General features: G+C 34.8%; 1 protein-coding gene across 3 annotated transcripts in view; it reads left to right on the forward strand.

Annotated features, from left to right (window-relative positions):
• Window positions 1-19,668, forward strand: part of VPS13B (vacuolar protein sorting 13 homolog B) — a 756,179-nt gene that overhangs the window by 349,313 nt on the left and 387,198 nt on the right. For all 3 annotated transcript variants that reach the window (XM_059394925.1, XM_059394927.1, XM_059394926.1), the window contains 2 exons: window positions 7,516-7,643; window positions 14,677-14,911. In XM_059394925.1, coding sequence (XP_059250908.1) covers window positions 7,516-7,643; window positions 14,677-14,911 — 363 coding nt within the window. The remainder of the gene's footprint in view (window positions 1-7,515; window positions 7,644-14,676; window positions 14,912-19,668) is intronic.

Here is a 19,668-nt window from a genome sequence, read left to right on the forward strand (position 1 = left end):
TTCACTCTGTATGTGTCTTTAGGTCTGAAATGAGTCTCTGTACACAGCATGTAGATGCATTTGGGGTTTTTTTAGTCTGTTACATCACACAATGTTTTGATTGGAGTGGTTAGTCCATTTATATCCAAAGTAATTATTGTTAGGTATGTATTGTCATTTTGTTACTTTTTTAAGTATTTGTTTCTATAGCTCCTGTCTGTTCCTTTCTTCCCTTCCTCTCTTCTCTCATGGTTATTTGGATTTCTTTAATAGTATACATGGATTTCTTTCTGTTTATTTTTTCCATATATATTACTGGTTTTTAATTTGCAGTTACTGGTAGGTTTGTACATAAGATCTTCTGCATATGCAGAAGATAGTCCATAGTAAGTTGATAGTTGCTTACGTTTGAGCCCAGTCTTTACTTCTCTCCACAGCACGTTTTAGGTATTTGGTGTCCTACTCTACTTTTTTTTATTTTGTGAGTCCCTTGACTAATTCTTTTTTTTTTTTTTTTTAAAGATTTTATTTATTTATTTGACAGACAGAGATCACAAGTAGGCAGAGAGGCAGGCAGAGAGAGAGAAAGGGAAGCAGGCTCCCTGTGGAGCAGAGAGCCCGATGCGGGGCTCGATCCCAGGACGCTGAGATCATGACCTGAGCCGAAGGCAGCGGCTTAACCCACTGAGCCACCCAGGCGCCCCCCCTTGACTAATTCTTACAGGTATATTTATTTTTGGTGCTTTCCTGCTTCCTTCTTTTCTTAATCTTACTTATGTCTTTCTTTTCCATCCAAAAAGTCTCCTTTAATGTTTCTGGTAGGACTGATTTAGTGGTGAAGAATTCTTTTAACTTTTGTTTGTCTCAGCAACTTTGTTTCTCCTTCTGTTTTGAGTGATAGCCTTGCCATCTAGAGTATTCTTGGCTGCAGACGTTTTTCATTTCAGTGCTTTGATTATATCCTGCCATTTTCTTCTGACCTGGAATTTCTGAAGAAAAATCAGTTGGTAGCTGTATGATATTTCCCATGTATATAACTGTTTTTGTTTCTTCTATTGTTTTTAAAATTATCTCTTTACCACTGGCGTTTGCCATATGAATTACTACATGCCTTGGTGTCGACCTTCTTGTGTTTACTTTGTTTGAAGTGCTCTATGCATCCTTGATCTGGATTTCTATTTCCTTTCCCAAATTTGGGAAGTTTTTAGCTATTATTTTTTCAAAGACATTTTCTGCCTTCTTTTCTCTGTCTTCTCTGTATGAGATTTCTGTAATGCAGGTGTTATTTGCCTGATGGTGTCATTTCATTCCCAAAGTCTGTTCTCGTTTTGTATAATTTTTTTCTCTCACCTGGTCAGCTTGACCAGTTTCCATTACTCTATCCACCAGGTCACTGATTCTTCTGCTTCCTCTAGTGTACTATTTATTACATCTAATGTATTTTCAATTTCATTGAAATTGAATGTTCATTCAATCTTCATCTGTGATTTTTTTTTTTTAAATCTCTGTGTTAAGGGTCTTACTGATGTTCTCCACTCTTTTCTCAAGTCCCATGAGTGTCTTTATATGATAACTACTTTAAATTCTCCATCAGACATATTACTTATCTCCATTTTGCTTTGGTGTCTTGCTGTGATTTTGTCATGTTCTTTCATTTGGGACATACTCTTTTGTCTTCTCATTTTTTGTATAACTGTGTCTATTTCTGTGTGTTAGGAAAGTCAGCTATGTCTCTTGCTCTTGAAGGTAATGGCTTTATGATGAATAGGTCTTGTAATGCCCTGCAATGCTGTGTACCCTGCTCATAGAACCTGAAACTTCAGGGGTGTCTCTTATATACATTGCTTACATCCTGCTTTTGTAGCGGAACCACTTTATGTCCCAGGTGCTTTTGAAATTGCTGTTTCTATGCTTATCTCTGTGGACTGTCTCTTTAAGGGAAGGGACGGAGTCTCTCACCAGATGGGATCTCCCAGAGCCCAGCCTGGCTGATATTTTAAAGTTGCAGGTTTTAAGTCCCACTGGTTCTAAGAACTCACAAAATTTGGCCCTCTGGTTTTCAAAGCCAAATAATATAGGGATTTGTCTTCCCTATGTGGGCTCCTTATATGAGGGTCTGTTTCTCACTCCTTTCTATGCCTATGGAGTCCCTCCCTCCTGTGGACAGACCTAAGGATCCCTTTAGCTCCTGATTGTGTATCTGCCCATTTCAAATCTTCTTGGATGCGGCCTCTTACCTCTTTTTAGTTGTAGAGTTTTTACTGACAGTCTTTGGATTGTTTTCTGGTTTATTTGCACTTATGTGAATGTTACATACTATATTCATGGTTTGAGGTGAATTTAGAGCCCTCTTACTCCACCATCTTCCCAAAAACCCAGTGCAGTGCATTTTCCATGGCGCAGACATGAAGGATTGATATTGCACCAAGTTGGACAGTACATACCCAAGAACAGATTATTATTTTAATCAGTAAATATTCAGTCTCAAAAGTACCTTATTTATTATTATTAAAAGTACGTTATTTATCATTGTTGCAAACAGGAAGTATAATAGATATCAGACTACAATGCTAAATCTAGGTTTTTTATAGCTCCAGGGAGACTGAACAAATCTGATGATTTCTGAACAATTGGTGGTACCATAATCTTGAGTAAAAATATGATACATTCACTATTTATTTGGTAGAATTCAAAGTTACAGCACAAGATTCAAAAAACAGAAGAGCTGCCATAGCACAGTTGTTAAAAACATGGACTTTGGAGTCAGACTTCCTGGATTTACATCACTGTTTAGCCACTTACCAGCTGGGTGACTTAGAATAAGTTACTTAATCTCTGTATGGTCAATTTTTTAATCTAAAAATGGTGAGAATAAGAGTCTAAATAATGGTGTTATTATGAGACTTAAACCAAGTAGTATTTGTTAAGTTTTTAAGGCAAAGACTTGGCATGTAGCAGCTGTTAGAGGTTTTGATTAAATAAAATATAGATAAGATTGGCAGAATTTACGATAATTTTCATATCCTACCTGTGAAATATATATAACTACAAAAAATTGTCCTTTTTAAAAATTATCTTCCTCACCTCTTTTAGAAAATATGGATTAAAAATTAATGTATCAAAAATAATGTGATTTCACATCTCTAATAACCAGAATTTTATGGTATTTATAAGTAACTGATATTCTATATTAGATTTTCAAAATTTGACCATAGAAATTTCTTTGAAAACCTTTGGTGTTCATTGTTCAAAGAATTTTAAAATTTTGATTGCTACTAAAAATGTATTTTTATAGAATTTATTTATTTATTTTTTAAGAGAGCAGGACCTGGGAGGGGCAGAGGGAGAGGAGTGAATCTCAATTCCATGCTCTCAGTACAGAGCCCAACATGGGGCTTGATCTTGCAATTGTGAGATCATGACCTGAGCTGAAACCAAGAGTAGGATGCTTAACCCAAGTGCCCCTAGAGTTTATTTTTTAAAGCAGTTTTAAGTGCTCAGTGAAATTGAGAAGGTACAGAGGTTTCCAATGTATCCCCTGCCCCTACACATGCATTATCATTATCAACACTCTCTACCAAAATGTTACATTGTTATCATTGATGAACTTACCTCATTATCATCCAAAGTCCATAGTTTACAACTCACTGATGGTGGTGTTCATTCTGTGGGTTTGGCCAAATTTATAGTGAACCTGTATCCACTATTGTAGTACCTTACAGAGTAGTTATACTGTGCTACAATCTTCTGTGCTCTGCCTGTTCCTTGCTCTCTCCTCCTTACCTCCTAGTAACTAGTGATCTTTTTACCATTTCCATAGTTTCGTCTTTTCCAGAAAGTCATATACTTTGAATTAGTATGTAGCCTTTTCAGACTGGCTTCTTTCACATGGTAAGATGCATTTAAATTTCCTCCATGTGTTTTTATGGCTTTGGTAACTCATCTCTTTTAAGTGAAAGATAATATTCCATTTTTTGTATGTACCACAGTTTATTGATTTACCTACTGAAGGACATCTTAGTTGCTTCCAAAGTTTGGCAATTGTGAATAAAGATCCTGTAAATTTCCATGTGCAGGTTTTGTGTGGTTGGTCTATATTTAAGTCAGTTATTTAATTTGGCAGAATTCTACCATGGGTTTAGAACTAGTAATGTACAAAAGAAAGTGATGAAGTCTACGGGAGAAGAAAGCAAATTAATGTGTGTTTTATTAAGAAAATTATAGTAGGTAATTCATTGTTGTAAAACATTTAATTAATTCTGAGATATATGGAATATAGTGTTAAATACCCCTTTCCTCTTACCCCTCATCAATTCTGTTTTACTCCCCTCAGAGGTAACCTCTACTATGGGTTTGCTTTTTTAAAAACTCTTCTATAACTCTTTTTGTACGTGGGGTAGACAGATCACACCCAAACCCACACATTGTTTTAAAAATATATTTGGATTGTACTACACATATGTATTTTTCTCATTTCACAAGTAATCAAAAATACACTTTCGGGGCACCTGGGTGGCTCAGTGGGTTGAAGCCTCTGCCTTCTGTTTGGGTCATGATCCCGGGATCCTGGGATCGAGCCCTGCATCAGGCTCTCTGCTCGGCGGGGAGCCTGTTTTTCCATCTCTCTCCGCTTGCCTTTCTGCCTACTTGTGATCTCTGCCTGTCAAATAAATAAATAAAATCTTTAAAAAATACGCTTTCTTTCATACCTATAGCTGTTTCTCATTTTAAATGAATGAATTAGGGGTGCCTTGATGGCTCAAGAGGTGAAGCATCTGCCTTTGGCTCAGGATATGATCTTAGGGTCCTGGGATTGAGCTCCACAGAGGGAACCCTGCTCAGCAGAAAGTCTGCTTCTCCCTCTCCCTCTGCCTGTCACTCCCCCTGCTTGTGTTCTCTCTGTCAAATAAATAAATAAAAATCCCTTAAAAAAATGAATGAGCATAATCTTCATTGTGGATATTAAAAAATTAATTTAACGATTTTTTTCCAATGGTCAGATAAGTTGCTTAGCATTTTCCCTCTCCATTTCCCTTCTCTTCTTACCCGCCTTCCCCCCTTTTTTTAAATTAAGATTTTATTTATTTATTTGACAGACAGAGATCACAAGTAGGCAGAGAGAGAGGAGGAAGCAGGCAGCCCCGCCGAGCAGAGAGAGCAGAGAGCCCTACGCGGGGCTTGATCCCAGGACCCCGGGATCATGACCCGAACCGAAGGCAGAGGCTTCAACCCACTAAGCCACCCAGGCGCCCGTGCCTCCCCCTTTTTTAAAAACTGTTTCAAATAATAGTGTGGATACTGACCATTCTTTAGAAGTTGTTTGTATGCATTCACTCTTGACAAAGACTTGACAGGTTTAAAAAACTAAGGATTTATTTTTTTCCCTTCTGGATTCTCTTTCTCTTACAGCTCCATTCTTTGATCTGCTGCAACCTAAAACCTTGGAGTCATCCTTTCTTCATCATTCTCTCTTAATGTATTTGTAGTCCATCAGTAAGTCCAGGTGGCTATAGCTTTTACATGGATACAGAATTCCATCACTGTTAACTACCTTTACCGTAGCTATTGTCTTCCTGTTTTAATACTTGTAGCCTATTTTTCTACAGAGTACCCAGAGAAAAATTCTATTAAAATATGACCAGTAATTTTATGACTGTATTTAGGATCCATTATCATATCCTAGCTTTTTCAAGGCAAAAACCAAACTTCTTCCCATGACCTATATAAGCGCTGTATGATTGGCCCTTATTTATAGCTCTGACTTCATTCCCTACTTCTGTCATTCTTTACTTTGCTGTGGCCCTCATTGCCTCTATACTGTTTCTTGAAAATCCTAAGTACGCAGCAGGGTACTTGGGTGCCGCATGTAGTGACTGCCTTCAGCTCAGTATTTTAGGGTCTTAGGATCAAGCCCCAAGTCAGGCTCCACACTTAGCAGGAAGTCTATTTCTCCCTCTGCCCCTCCCAAGTACACATAACAGAGGACTTTTTTTTTTTTAAGATTTTATTTATTTATTTGACAGAGATCACAAGTAGGCAGAGAGGCAGGCAGAGAGAGAGGAGGAAGCAGGCATCCTGCTGAGCAGAGAGCCCAATGCGGGCCTCCATCCCAGGACCTTGGGATCATGACCTGAGCTGAAGGCAGAGGCTTTAACCCACTGAGCCACCCAGGGGCCCCTAACTGAGGAATTTTGCATTACTGTTTTATCTGCCTAGAATGCTCTGCTCCCAAATATCTCCATGGATCGCTCCCAGACTCTTTTTAAATAAACATTCTTTGAATTTCTAACATGCATAATATGGTAGACTTGGGTTTATAAGTATGAGGAAAAAGGTTTATGCTCCATGACCTTAAGGTATTATTAATCTAATACAAATCCAAATAAACCAAGTTGAGGAGATGGGGAGAGAATGAGATACGGCAACGGTAGATCATGTAGTAGTGATATGGTAGCATTTACTTTGGAGAGAATTTTAGGACCATCAGACTTAATCAGATTCTTAAAGAGCAAGATCTGATTTATTTTATGCTATTTAAAAAGTACCTAGGGGCGCCTGGGTGGCTTAGTGGGTTAAGCCTCTGCCTTCAGCTCGGGTCATGATCTCAGGGTCCTGGGATGGAGTTCCACATCAGGCTCCCTGCTCACCGGGAAGCCTGGTCCCCCCCCCACCCCACCGCCTGCCTCTGCCTACTTACGATCTCTCTCTCTGTCAAATAAATAAATAAAATCTTAAAAAAAGAAAGTACCTAAAGTGGTGCATAAAAATTACGTATTTGGATTAACATATATTGTATAAAATATATATGGATCTGTTTGGAAATAATACATATTGTTATAAGTTATTATTAAATTAAGAGTAATTTCTGAAATTTTACATTAAAGTTATTGAGATTCTCTGATTCTTGTAATTTAGGTAGATAAAATTTTGATAACATGCTATATGGAGTGGAATATCACATTTTCTTAATCTACAAATCAGCTTTTTGTATAATGATGTACTTCTCTTGGTTACTTTCAAAAATCAGCTTTTAAACTCGAGAGGGTCTATGGATAAGCTTTTGTTCAGGAGAATTCATATGTAGGAAGACTTGTTTCTTACCCATTTTAGATGAATCAAATGTTTTGTTGTTGAATTTCCTTTACCTTTTTTTAAGTAAAGCTTTTTTGCAGTATTATCTTAATACTGAGAAATGGGCAGATTGTTAGGTTACAACTTAATGAATTTTTGTTAAGTGGATATATCCATGTATTCAGTAAATAGAATATTAGATTATAACATTGTTCCAGAGTCACCTCCCAGTCACCAATTCCTGATAAGAGTAACCCAACGTGCCCCTGGCTTTTAACAGATCAGTTTTGCTTATTTTTGCATAGTTGCAAAAATCAGTAATTCTATAATATAAAGTGATCTAATATAGTATTTTGTAATCTCACTTGGAAGTATTAAGCAAGGAAAGAAATAGTCATGGAAATATTTTCTGTATATTTTTATGAAACAGTAAAGTACATGTGTGTTAACTGTTCTTGTACTTAGAATCCCGACCATTGTCAATTCCTGTGAAAGCCATGCTGAATCTCTCTGAAGGCTGTCGAAGTCCTGAAGAAAGAATGAAAGAATTTATTGGATTAGTGTGGAATGCAGTAAAGAGTCTCACACTACAGGTAAAAGAAAACCATGGTTTTAATTTCTGTAATTTTTTATAATTTTCAGTACCTTAAATATTGGTAAAGAAATAATTGCACTGGTAACACTTAATATTGATAAAAAAGTAATCTCACTCTTAACACTTGTGTATGCCATCTCATTTCTGTAACTTAGATGAAAACTCTTGGCACATTTTACACGTTAACACAATTATGTGAATACATATAATGTGTTCTTCTTGATAAAGTTATAAAAATACACAAATTTTGAGCTTTTTCTTAAAAAATTAATTTTACTGTTTATTTTGAACATTATTTAAATGATTTTAAATATTCAGTATACAAATCAGAAAACACTAGACAACGGGCCAAATTGGACATGGTCAATGGTCCCTGGGATGTTTTTTTAAATATTTTATTTATTTATTTGACAGAAAGAGAGCGAGCATAAGCAAGGGAGAGGGACGGGAGAAGGAGAGGGAGAAGCAGGCTCCCCGCTGAGCTGGAAGCCTGATGTGGGGCTCCATCCCAGGACCCTGGGATCATGACCTGAGCTGAAGGCAGATGCTTAACCTACTGAGCTACTCAGGTGCCCCATCCCTGAGATATTTAACATAAGGTCAGAATGGCCTAGTTACTGTTGGTTTTGGGGAATGAGAGGAAGGAGGCTGTCTAAGTGGTATTCTAGGGACCAGTTTTAGCCTTTGGGTGGATGGTGATGCCATGAAATGGTAAAAGAAAACAGCTTTTCAGAGTTAGGGGCAAACAGGAAGTTTATTTTATGCATTCATTTGAAATACCTGTGAGGGGGCACCTGGGTGGCTCAGTGGGATAAAGCCTCTGCCTTCGGCTTAGGTCATGATCCCAGGGTCCTGGGATCGAGCCCCGCAAAGGGCTCTTTGCTCAGTGGGGAGCCTGCTTCTTCCTCTCTCTCTGCCTGTCTCTCTACCTACTTGTGATCTAATAAATAAAAATCTTTAAAAAAAACCAAAAAACAAAAAACTGATCTCACTCTTCCCACATATATATTTTTAAAAATAATAATAAATAAGAAATACCTGTGAGATAGCCAGGTTTCTATTAGACCATAAGATATTCATATTTGGAGGCTAAGGAAGAGATTCACAGTAGAGATAATAATTTTGGGAATCATCTATAGATGGTTAAAACTAGGAGAATAGTCATTCAAAAAATATGTAAAGTTGAAAGAGCAGTGGGCCAAGGGAATACCATGTCTAGAGTAGACACTGAGAGTGTTCTTGAAGCTGACTGTGAGAGAGAGATCAGAAATGTAGATGGAAAAGTCAGAAAGTTCATGGAAGCCAATGAATGGTGTGTAGAATTCCAAGAAACCTGTACTTATTAAATTCTTGATCTTAACTATGGACTTGATTTTACTTATCTGTAATATGAAATGGTTACATGATGTTTAAGATTATTTCCAATTCTAACATCCTTGTGGAATTCTTTTGGTTCTTTTGTTTGTTTTATAATGATACAGTGCCTTCATAGCTTTGTCACCAACAAAAACTTAATCTTATATGTTATTATGGATTAGTTATAAGTAGAGATACTGATGTTCCTCCTTTTTTTCTTCTTTTAAAAATTTTTAATTGTGGTAAGATACACTAACATAAAATTTGCTATGTTCACCATTTTTATGGGTGCAGTTTAGACTGATGTTCCTCATTTGACTAAACTTATTGAGTATAAATGAACATATAATTACAGGAGTACTAATGATTATATCTTTGTATAGGTTATTTTGTATATGACCTAGGCACTTACTTGTTTCATTCCTAGTCCCAGCTGTGTATTATACATGCTGTTTATTTAGATATTTTCACATGTTAATGTGTTCTGGAAGGGTTGAAAGATAAAACTTGATTCTGATTAAATGATTAAAATCTAGGCCCTAAATTTCTGAGTTTTAAAATTTTCCAAGATAATTTTATGAACCAAAATATAAAACAGAAAATGCTGGAGTTGTCATCAGATAAAACAGAACATCATACTTGAAGTCATCAAAGTGTTTGGAATCAGAATTTCTGGAAAATTTTTTTTGCAGCCAAACTTGGTATTTGCTAAAGCCCATGTTTTCTTTTACTTATGATAGACATATCTTGTATTTAGACATAAACAATATTCACTGTAACTTACTTGTTTTTCAGTGGGAAAAGTAACTTCCACATTTCATCTTAACGGATTATGTTATAGTACTTTATGTAGTCTACAGTTTTTTAAAATGTGAACTTGGTTTGAGGGCCTTTTTCTTGAAAGATTAATATAAACTTAGTTCTTTGCAGTTTTTCTCTATCAGCTGATCTGCAAAGATCTTATTTATTATACTTCAAAAAGCTACATTTTATTCCAGAAGCACATGATTGGCAATGGCATGCAGTTAACAAAATAGAAATATTCTGGCCTAAAATTCACTAATAAAAGAGAACATTGCCCTAGTTTTTGCCAGACTCCTTTTTATCACATTAAAGACCATGTTTCTGTTACATGGCATTTTCTAGGTGTTTCTTTCATTTCTGAAGCTTTCTGAGTAGACTATATAATAGAGTGGAGTCTTTATTTTCTATACCAAGCCTCTTGGTCTCCTTCTTCTGCTAATAATGCTTAGAGAACTACTTCCACATTCCTTGATTTTGATGTGTCTTAGGTCCCATAAACTAGTTGAGCTAGACTTCTTGAGTTCTCTCTCCCAAGAAGTTACATATAGAATATGATCAGTGATGCAATAATCATATTGCATGATATACTTGATGTCCTTATATCCAGTGAACTTCCTGGCCTATCTCCATGATTAAACAAGGGTAAGCATTTGAGACTAGACAGATCAACTACTAACCACCTTATCTGTAAGAGTAATTATTTACATTTAATGCTTAAAATTTTGCAAGGTTCATATTTTTATTTATAGGCATTGAGAAGGTGACCACAATTGCATGGGGTAGTTTGTTAGAAGAAAGAAGTCTGGAATTTCAGTGTTAGCATTTTTTATGTTTTCTCTTAGCAGATATTTATGGAAAAATGTGGATTTTCAACAGTCTGGAAAAGACAACTAAGGTGCACTTTTGAGGTTTTTAACTTAATGCCCTAAAGTGGGTATATTTAGATTTCCTACTATATATGATGACACCCCAAATATTTTCATAGTGTATTAAGAATTTATAGAATAGGAAAACTGTGATTTAGTCAATAGTTAATATATTTGTTATCATGCAAATGGAATACTACATGTCTGATGGCCTCTATATATGTAAACAGTTATATCATAAGTGCAAGTCTTTTTAAATAAAGATACCGTGAACATCTCTTATGAGTCCATGAGAGCTAATATATGGATCTGTTATAGAAGATGATCAGTGTATGTTCACTGATTTTATTTTTAGCAAACCTTCAGGTGAGAATTAATACATTGCATCTTTAGCTTTTTTTAAAGAATTTATTTATTTATTTGACAGACAGAGATCACAAGTAGGCAGAGAGGCAGGCAGAGAGAGAGAGGGGGAAGCAGACTCCTGCCGAGCAGAGAGCCTGATGTGGGACTCAATTCCAGGACCCTGAGATCATGACCTGAGCCGAAGGCAGAGGCTTAACCCACTGAGCCACCCAGGAGCCCACATTGCATCTTTATATCAGAGCTGACACCTCCCCACCCCCCATTACAGATAAGGAAGCTAAAGTTATAGAGAGATTAAACGACTTGTCAAAGGTTCCACAGCTGGAGTTGAACCCATCTGGCTGACGTGTCAGTTTTATTAATTACTAGGTTTTCTCTGTAGAATGAATGATGAACATGCACTAAACAATTATTTTAATTAATATCTGATGCTAATAAAACTAATTGTGTTTACTTATTTAATAATTAGTCAGTACCTAGTACATGCTAGTCACTGTACTATGTACTGAGACTGTAAACAAAATAGGCAAAGTATCTGACATTACAGACCTTATATGCTCTAGTGAAAACTCTGTAAGGCTATTAGTATTTTAAAACCCTCTTGTTTCAAGTTTTTTAAGAGCTGGGATTATATCTTTTCTATCTGTACAACTGACTTTCAGTTTATGTGAGGTATTAAAGAATGCATGAATAAAAGAAAAAGTGAACGAAAATATAACCTGAAATGTTCCTTCATATTTGTTTTTATTTGAAGCTGTTTTCTGAAGAATAAAATTCATACAGAGAACATTTCATTCTTTAGAAATTTTACAAAATACAGTCATCACTAAAGTTTCAGTTTTAAAGAAGGAAAACGTTATTTGGGAATAGGAAATAAGAACGTTATTTAAAAGTACAGAAAATATGATATAACATTTTAAAGCATTTATAACGTGTTCTATATGTTAGACAGTAGGCTAATTAAAGTGTTCAGATTAATGTGTAAGTGAAACCTATCTTAGTCTCCTCTTTTTAACTAAGTTGCGATCACAGTTACATAGCAAACAAGGTAGAAGAATCTAAGTTTACCAGACCTTACATATGGGCGATGGGTTGGGGGTACACAAAGACATACATCTTTTCAAATGGAATGTAAACTTGGAACTTTCAAAAAATGCATGACAGTCATTTCATTTATTAAAATAAGAATACCAAATAATTTTTACGTTTATTGGCTTATTCTCAGTGTATCATACTTAGATATGTAGCCCTTGACCTAATAGGAATCAAAATAGAGGCGGTTCTACCTCAAGAATTTGTAATAATCCCTTCACTTTAACACATGAATGTGTTCAATATTGGCGAAAGAACACGTTGCTACCAAAACTGAAATAAGATCCTTGAAACAGAAAGGATGTTGCCATGGAAAAATGAAGTAACACTCAGTGCAGCTGTGATGCATTAATGAATAGGATATTTTTTTAAAAGATCATTTGTGTTTGGTGTGGCTAAGAGGGTCCCAACCAGATGGTTTCCATGAACATGATCTGACCCCCAGTCTGAGGACTTCTTACTGGCAGATTACTTCATTTTCTTTCCCTTGGATTGTCAGATCCTTACATTAATGCAAAATTTACTGCTACAGACTTATATTCACTTATATAAATCACTCAACATTTTACATTAAAACCACAATTTTAGACATACAGTTTTACAGTTATTTTAAAAGTGTAAAAAGATTTATGGGATAGCTATAGTATATATAATAGATGTAACATTATAATAAGTTTGAGCAATTTGGATTATGTGTATGTTTTGGTTCTTATCATTAAAGGACTCTCCATAACACATATTTTAGAAAGTTTATTTTTTGGAGTTTTGTGTATTAGGCTAAATTTGATGAAATAATTTATTTTTGAATTAGTGGAATTTTGGAATATATTGTGGTTTTGGAAATCTTGGCACAACTTAAATTTATTTCAGCGGGTACACATGTATATATCTGTATGGTATGGCTTATTATACTAATTACCTCATATTGTTGAAAACATTTTTTAACATGGCTTCAGTATCTACATGAAATGTTAAATACTGACTCTTTCTAGTTTGACACTAGAACCATAATTAATATGGGAGGATATGTTCTCAGTTACTATATTACCTTGTACATTGGAACATCAGTAATTATATTAAATATCTTAAGAGTTAAATGTAATGCATCTGAGACAGTGTATACTTCTATTTCAAAATAAAAAATGTTGTAATCTTAATGAACTGCTTCACATATATACATTTAAATTAAGTTGCAAGATGAAATTCTAGAACTAAGAAATGAGGTCATACTTGATGAACCAATGTATTTATTTTTGCAAAATTTTACTTATATTTTTCTTCACTGAATTCATCAGTGCATTTCATGCCCAGAAATGTTGAAGTGAAGATGAGTAAATTAGCTCATTTATAAGGTTGGCAAATTATTTATTGTCTCAAGGAATTCCAGACCTGTTACATATCATGCTCTCACTAAGGACTGTATTAACCCCAAGGGAAGGTATATTACTGTATTCTTAGTTATCTTTTATAAAATACAGTCTCATCATTTGATAGAGTATTCAAGCATTTATCAAACAAATTTTAGATTTTTTTACACCTTCAGATAATATCTTTGTATGCCAAATATTTTATAGAATATTAACAGATGATATTTTACATTTTCTTAAGAATAATTTAAGTATGCTAGGATAATTTGTGAACGAGGTTACAAAATATTACTTTGTAAGAACCAACCAAGACTGATAAACTTTATGTTGCTTTTGAACTAAGAACTCATGGATGAATTTAATTTTTTTAATTGGGTTTTCTTAGTACTATTTTTAACTCTCTAAGAGCCTGGCAACCTAAGTCACCACACTGGAATAAGAAAGCATAAAAATTGCACATGAAATCAACATTTAAATATAATTTGAGGTATGAGAGTAGCAAGGAATAATGCTCTGATTTTTAAGTCCTCTCAATTTTCTTCATTACCATGTATCTTTATATATAAAATGTGATACACACTTGAATGTTGATATACATGTATATAAAAAAAGTATGTGATACATTTTAATGTTTGTCTAGAAATACAATCTGAACACTTAAACATTTTTTTCTTAAGTTTTAGTCTATAAAGTAAAAAATAAAAAGCCAAATTCATATAGAAATAGCTGTGTGTGTGTGTGTGTGTGTGTGTGTGTGTGTGTGTGTGTGTATGGATGGATGTTTTAAGTGAGTACAGTAGATGCTACTTGGTTCTAAGGTCTTAGCTGGTGTTAACAAAATCTAATGAACTGCAAAAGGAGGAGGATTTTCTCACCTTTTTTTGCCAATAGATTTTCTAATTCAGTCATGTTTCTTGGAAAGAACTGTGGAAAGGCAGATATGTTTTAATCCCGTGTCACTGTGCCTTTTTGATCAAATTTATAGCAAGAAACAACATCTTTTTAAGTGTTTATTGTGTTCTTTAGTAAACATAACTTGTAAAGCCATAAGTATGGCCCATTTCTTTTTTTACCTTGCCTGTTTATTTTTAAAGATATTGGGTATTTAAGGGTATGGTTACTCTTTTATTTAGTCCATTCCCAATATTTAATTTTGCTTTTTTTTTTTCTTTTTCTCTAGCTTGACGTACAGTCTTGTTGTGTGTTTGTTCCAAATGATAGCCTGCCTTCCCCAAGTACAATTGTATCTGGTGACATTCCTGGAACAGTAAGAAGTTGGTACCATGGACAAACCAGCATGCCAGGAATGCTTGTCCTCTGTTTGCCTCAAATAAAGATTATTAGTGCTGGCCACAAGTACATGGAACCTCTGCAGGAGATTCCATTTGTCATTCCACGACCCATCCTCGAAGAAGGTACATTTAAAAATAAAATTCTTCCTATAATTGTTATGTTTTGTAATAATATTTTTAGCTTTGTTTTTTCAATATGCCAATCCTTATGTAAACCAGTCTTCTCAGTCAAAGATCCACATGAAAATGGATGAAGTGTTCTACAAAGTGGATCTAAAAAGAAAAGTGTACCATGCATATGAACTAAGTGATGCCATTTATTGACATTCGCAACTTTTAATCATATTCATGTATGTATAAATGGAGACTACAAAAGATCATATGCAATACAGAATAGTCACTAAAATGGCAAAGGAGAGACACATTGAGAAAGTTGGTTTGGGATGTTTTCATTAGGCTGAACAAGAATGATAAGTAGATCTTCATTTAAACTACTTGATTTATTAAAAGAAATATATAATAAAATGAATATACTATTTACATCAAGCATAATGTATTTCTAGATTTCTCATTTGTTAAAGTGGATGATTGTGTGATGATTTGAAACATGACTCCTTAGAAAAACTTGATTTTCGATATTGCAGAGTTTTCGGTTGCAAATTTATACCCTTTTGAACTTTGACATATCCATCTCAAACAATATGTGAATCTGGAAAAGTTTTGAGTCACAAAGTAAATAATGTGAATCTATATATTAATAACAGGGTTCAAATTTTTTACAGTGCTAAACAGTTCTGCACCTTGTTCATATTATTGGGATGTAAGAATATGAATGCTGACATCATTCAGATTCTACACATACTATTATTGAGAAGTGGATTTAGTCCACACAGGACTTTTACTTTGACTTGAATTTGATTTCTCTCCCTTTCTCTGTATTGGACTTTGCATTGAAATGTAGTTTTCTTAGGTTTATCAGAAGTGGGAATGATTTTGCTGCCAGAAATGAATGGTGGTACTTAATAATATGAATACCATTATCATAAAATCAGAAAATTCTAACCATTAGAAGGAACTTCTTTAGAGCTCTTCTTGTGTGATGTTTATCTTGATGCAAGGATTCTTTCTCTAGTGTATTGGATATATCCATTCTTTGATATTTGCTTTTGGTTATTAGGAGTTCTTTATTATCTTTATTATCACAGCAGCTATTGTATATCCTATGAAGTATATGCTAGCCTCATAAAATGAGCCAGGGAGTGCTTTCCCCTTTCTTTCTTTCTTTTTTTTTTTTTTTAATTTTTTTTTTTAAAGATTTTTATTTATTTATTTGACAGATCAGAAGTAGTCAGAGAGGCAGGCAGAGAGAGAGAGAGGAGGAAGCAGGCTCCCCGCTGAGCAGAGAGCCTGATGCGGGGCTCAATCCCAGGATCCTGAGACCATGACCTGAGCCAAAGGCAGAGGCTTTAACCCACTGAGCTACCCAGGCACCCCCCTTCTTTTGTTTTAAGTCTGAAATAATTTTTGTAAGATTCAAATAGTTTGTCCCTTAAGTTTTTCTTCTTTTTTTAGAGCCGGTGGGGTGGAGGTGGGGGCAAAGGGGAGAGAGAATCTTAAAAGGTAAGGTAGGTAGAGGAAAAACTAGGATGCAGTACTATCATGGAAGACAGATGATTCAATCATTTTAAATATGGCAGAAGTGCTCAGTAAGACAAGGACTAAAAGATTTGTAAGGGATTTGACAATTTTAGGTGATTAATTCTCTTATCACAGTATTTTCAGAGTGCTATTAATGCAGTTCAGATTATGGTGGTTTAAGGACTAAACAGAAAATGAAGAATTTTTTTATTCACATGTACTTGACATAAAATATTAGTTTCAGATGTATGGTAGTGATTTCATGTTTTTATACATTAAAAGAGATCACTACTCTAAGTCTAGCTACCATCTGTCTCCATACAAAGTTACTATAATATTATTGATGATGCTGTACTTATGTCTACATGACTGTTTTAGCACTGGAAGTTTGTACCTCTAATCCCCTACACATATTTCACCCCTCTTCCTACTCTTCTCCTTTTGGTAATCACTAGTTTGTTTTCTGTGTTGAGTCTTCTGTTTTGTGTCTTCATTATTTTCTTTTTCAGATACCATATATAAGTGAAATCATATGACATTTGTCTTTCTTGGTGTGACTTACTTCACTTAGTATAATGCCCTCTAGGTCCAACCACAGTGTTGCAAATGACACAATATCCTTTTTAATGGCTGAGTAATATTCTATTGTATGTGTATACCACATTTTCTTTATCCATTTATCTATCAGAAAAGACTTAGGTTGCTTATATACTTGGCTATTATAAATAATGCTGTGAATAACAAAGAGGTACATAGATCTCTTAGAATTAGCGTTTTTATTTCCTTCAGATAAATATAGAAGCAGAATTGTTGCATTCCGAAGATTTTGGAAATTTGTGTTACTGTTTTCATTTTTTCTTAAATTATTTTTTGCCGTCCTCTTTGATTTCTTCATTGACTCATTGGTTATCTAGTAGTATGTTGTATAGTCACCATGCGTTTATGCTTTATCCATATTTTTTCTTGTAATTGATTTCTAGTTTCATACCTTTGTGGTTAGAAAAGATACTTGATGTGATTTCAGTCTTCCTGAATTTATTGCAACTTGCTTTGTAGCCTAACATGTGATCTGTCCTGGAGAATGTTTCATGTGCACTTGAAAAGGAGTGGTGCTTCTACTTTAGGATAGAATGTTTTGTATATACCTTTTTAGTCCTTCTGATCCTTAAGGTCAATATTGCCTTGATGATTTTCTGTCTGGTTTATTTCTTCATTGATATAAGTAGAGTATTAAAGTCTCCTACTATTATTATACAGCTATTTCTGTCTTTACTTCTGTTAGTATTTGCTTTGAGTATTTAGGTGTTTCTATATTGGGTGCATAAATGTTGATAAATGTTACATCCTTTTGTTGGATTGACTCTATCATCATTATATAGTGCTCTCCTTTGTTTTAAAATCTATTTTGTCTGACATAAGTATTGCTAACTCAGCTTTCTTTTCATTACCATTTGCATGGAATATCCTTTTCCATCCTCTCACTTTTAGTCTGTGTGTGTCTTTAGATTTGAAGTGAGTCTCTTGTAGGCAACTTATATATGGGTTTTGTTTTTTTTTATTCATTCAGCCATTCTGTGTCTTTTGATTGGAAAGTTCATTTACCTTTAAAGTAACTGTTCATAGGTTCCTGGCTGTTTTTGTATCTCCTCTCCATTCCTTTTCTTCCTCTTTTTCTCTCTTGTGCTTTGTTTGTTTTCTATAGTGGTTTTTTTTTTTTTAAGATTTTATTTATTTATTTGACAGAGAGAGGTCACAAGTAGGCAGAGAGGCAGGCAGAGAGAGGGAGAAGAAGGCTGCCTGCTGAGCAGAGAGCCCCATGTGGGCCTCAATCCTAGAACCCTGAGATCATGACCTGAGCCGAAGGCAGAGGCTTAACCCACTGAGCCACCCAGGTGCCCTTTCTTTAGTGTTATATTTAGATTTACTTCTTTTTTTCTTTTGTGCATCTACTATAAGTTTTCCTTTGTAAACCATGAGGTTTACATAACCTTTTTATGTATATAACAGTCTTTTTAAAGTTGATAGTAACTTAATTTTGAACATGTTCCAAAGCTTTATATTTGTACTTTCCCTCACCTTATGTTTCATATTTTTAATGATACATTTTACATCTTTTTATTTTGTGTATCCCTGAACTTAATTATTATATTTTTACTTAATTTTGCTACTTTTTTCTTTTGCTCTTCCTACTTGCTTTGTAAGTGGTATGTCCACTCCTTTAATCATTTATTTACCCCCTTGAAGCAAGATTTTTACTTTTGTGTGTTTTCTTCTTATTAAATAGTACATTTTGTTTTTAGTTTTGAGTAGTCTTTTTAACATTTCTTATAAGGCTGTTTAAGTAGTGATGAACTCCTTTAGCGCGCTTGCTTTTCTGGAAAATTCATAATCTCTCTGAATGATAACATCTGGATAGAGAATTCTTGGTTGACCATTTTTTCCTTTTAGTGCTTTGAATATGTCATGCCACTCTTTTATGGCCTGTAAAGTTTCTGCCAGAATATCAGCTATTTGCCTTATGGGGTTTTACCTATATGCAGTATATTTCTTTTCTCATGCTACTTTTAAGATTTCCTGTTTCTCTTTTTATCATTTTATTTTATTATTTATTTTAAGAAGATTTGTTTTTTGAGAGAGAGAATGAGCAGGGAGAGAAAGAGAATATTTCCAGCCGAATATTCCAGTTGAATATTTCCTGCCGAGAGCAGAGCCAGATGTGGGGTTCCATCATGTGACCCATAGATTGTGACCTGAGCTGAAATCAAGCATCCAACGCCCAACTGACTGAGCCACACAGGTGCCCCTACCTTTTACCTTTTTTTTTTTTTAATTTTTTTTTTTTAAGATTTTATTTATTTATTTGACAGAGAGAGATTACAAATAGGCAGAGAGAGAGGAGGAAGCAGGCTCCCCGCCAAGCAGAGAGCCCGATGTGGGACTCGATCCCAGTACCCTGAGATCATGACCTAAGCCGAAAGCAGCGGCTCAACCCACTGAGCCACCCAGGCGTTCCACCTTTTACCTTTTTAATTAGAATACGTCTTGGGGTGTTTGTCTTTGAGCTTATTTGGGCCTCTCTGATATTCCTGGACCTGGATATCTGTTTCCTTCTCCCAGATTACAGAGTTTTTAAGCCATTATTTCTTCAAATAATTTTCTTGACTTTTCTCTCCTCCTTCTGGGACCTGGGTAATGAGAATGTTACCTCTTTTGATGTTGTCCCAGAGGTCCCTTAAGATATT

The sequence above is a fragment of the Mustela nigripes genome, chromosome 3 (genome assembly GCF_022355385.1).
Source record: "Mustela nigripes isolate SB6536 chromosome 3, MUSNIG.SB6536, whole genome shotgun sequence".
Taxonomy (NCBI): Eukaryota; Metazoa; Chordata; class Mammalia; order Carnivora; family Mustelidae; genus Mustela; species Mustela nigripes.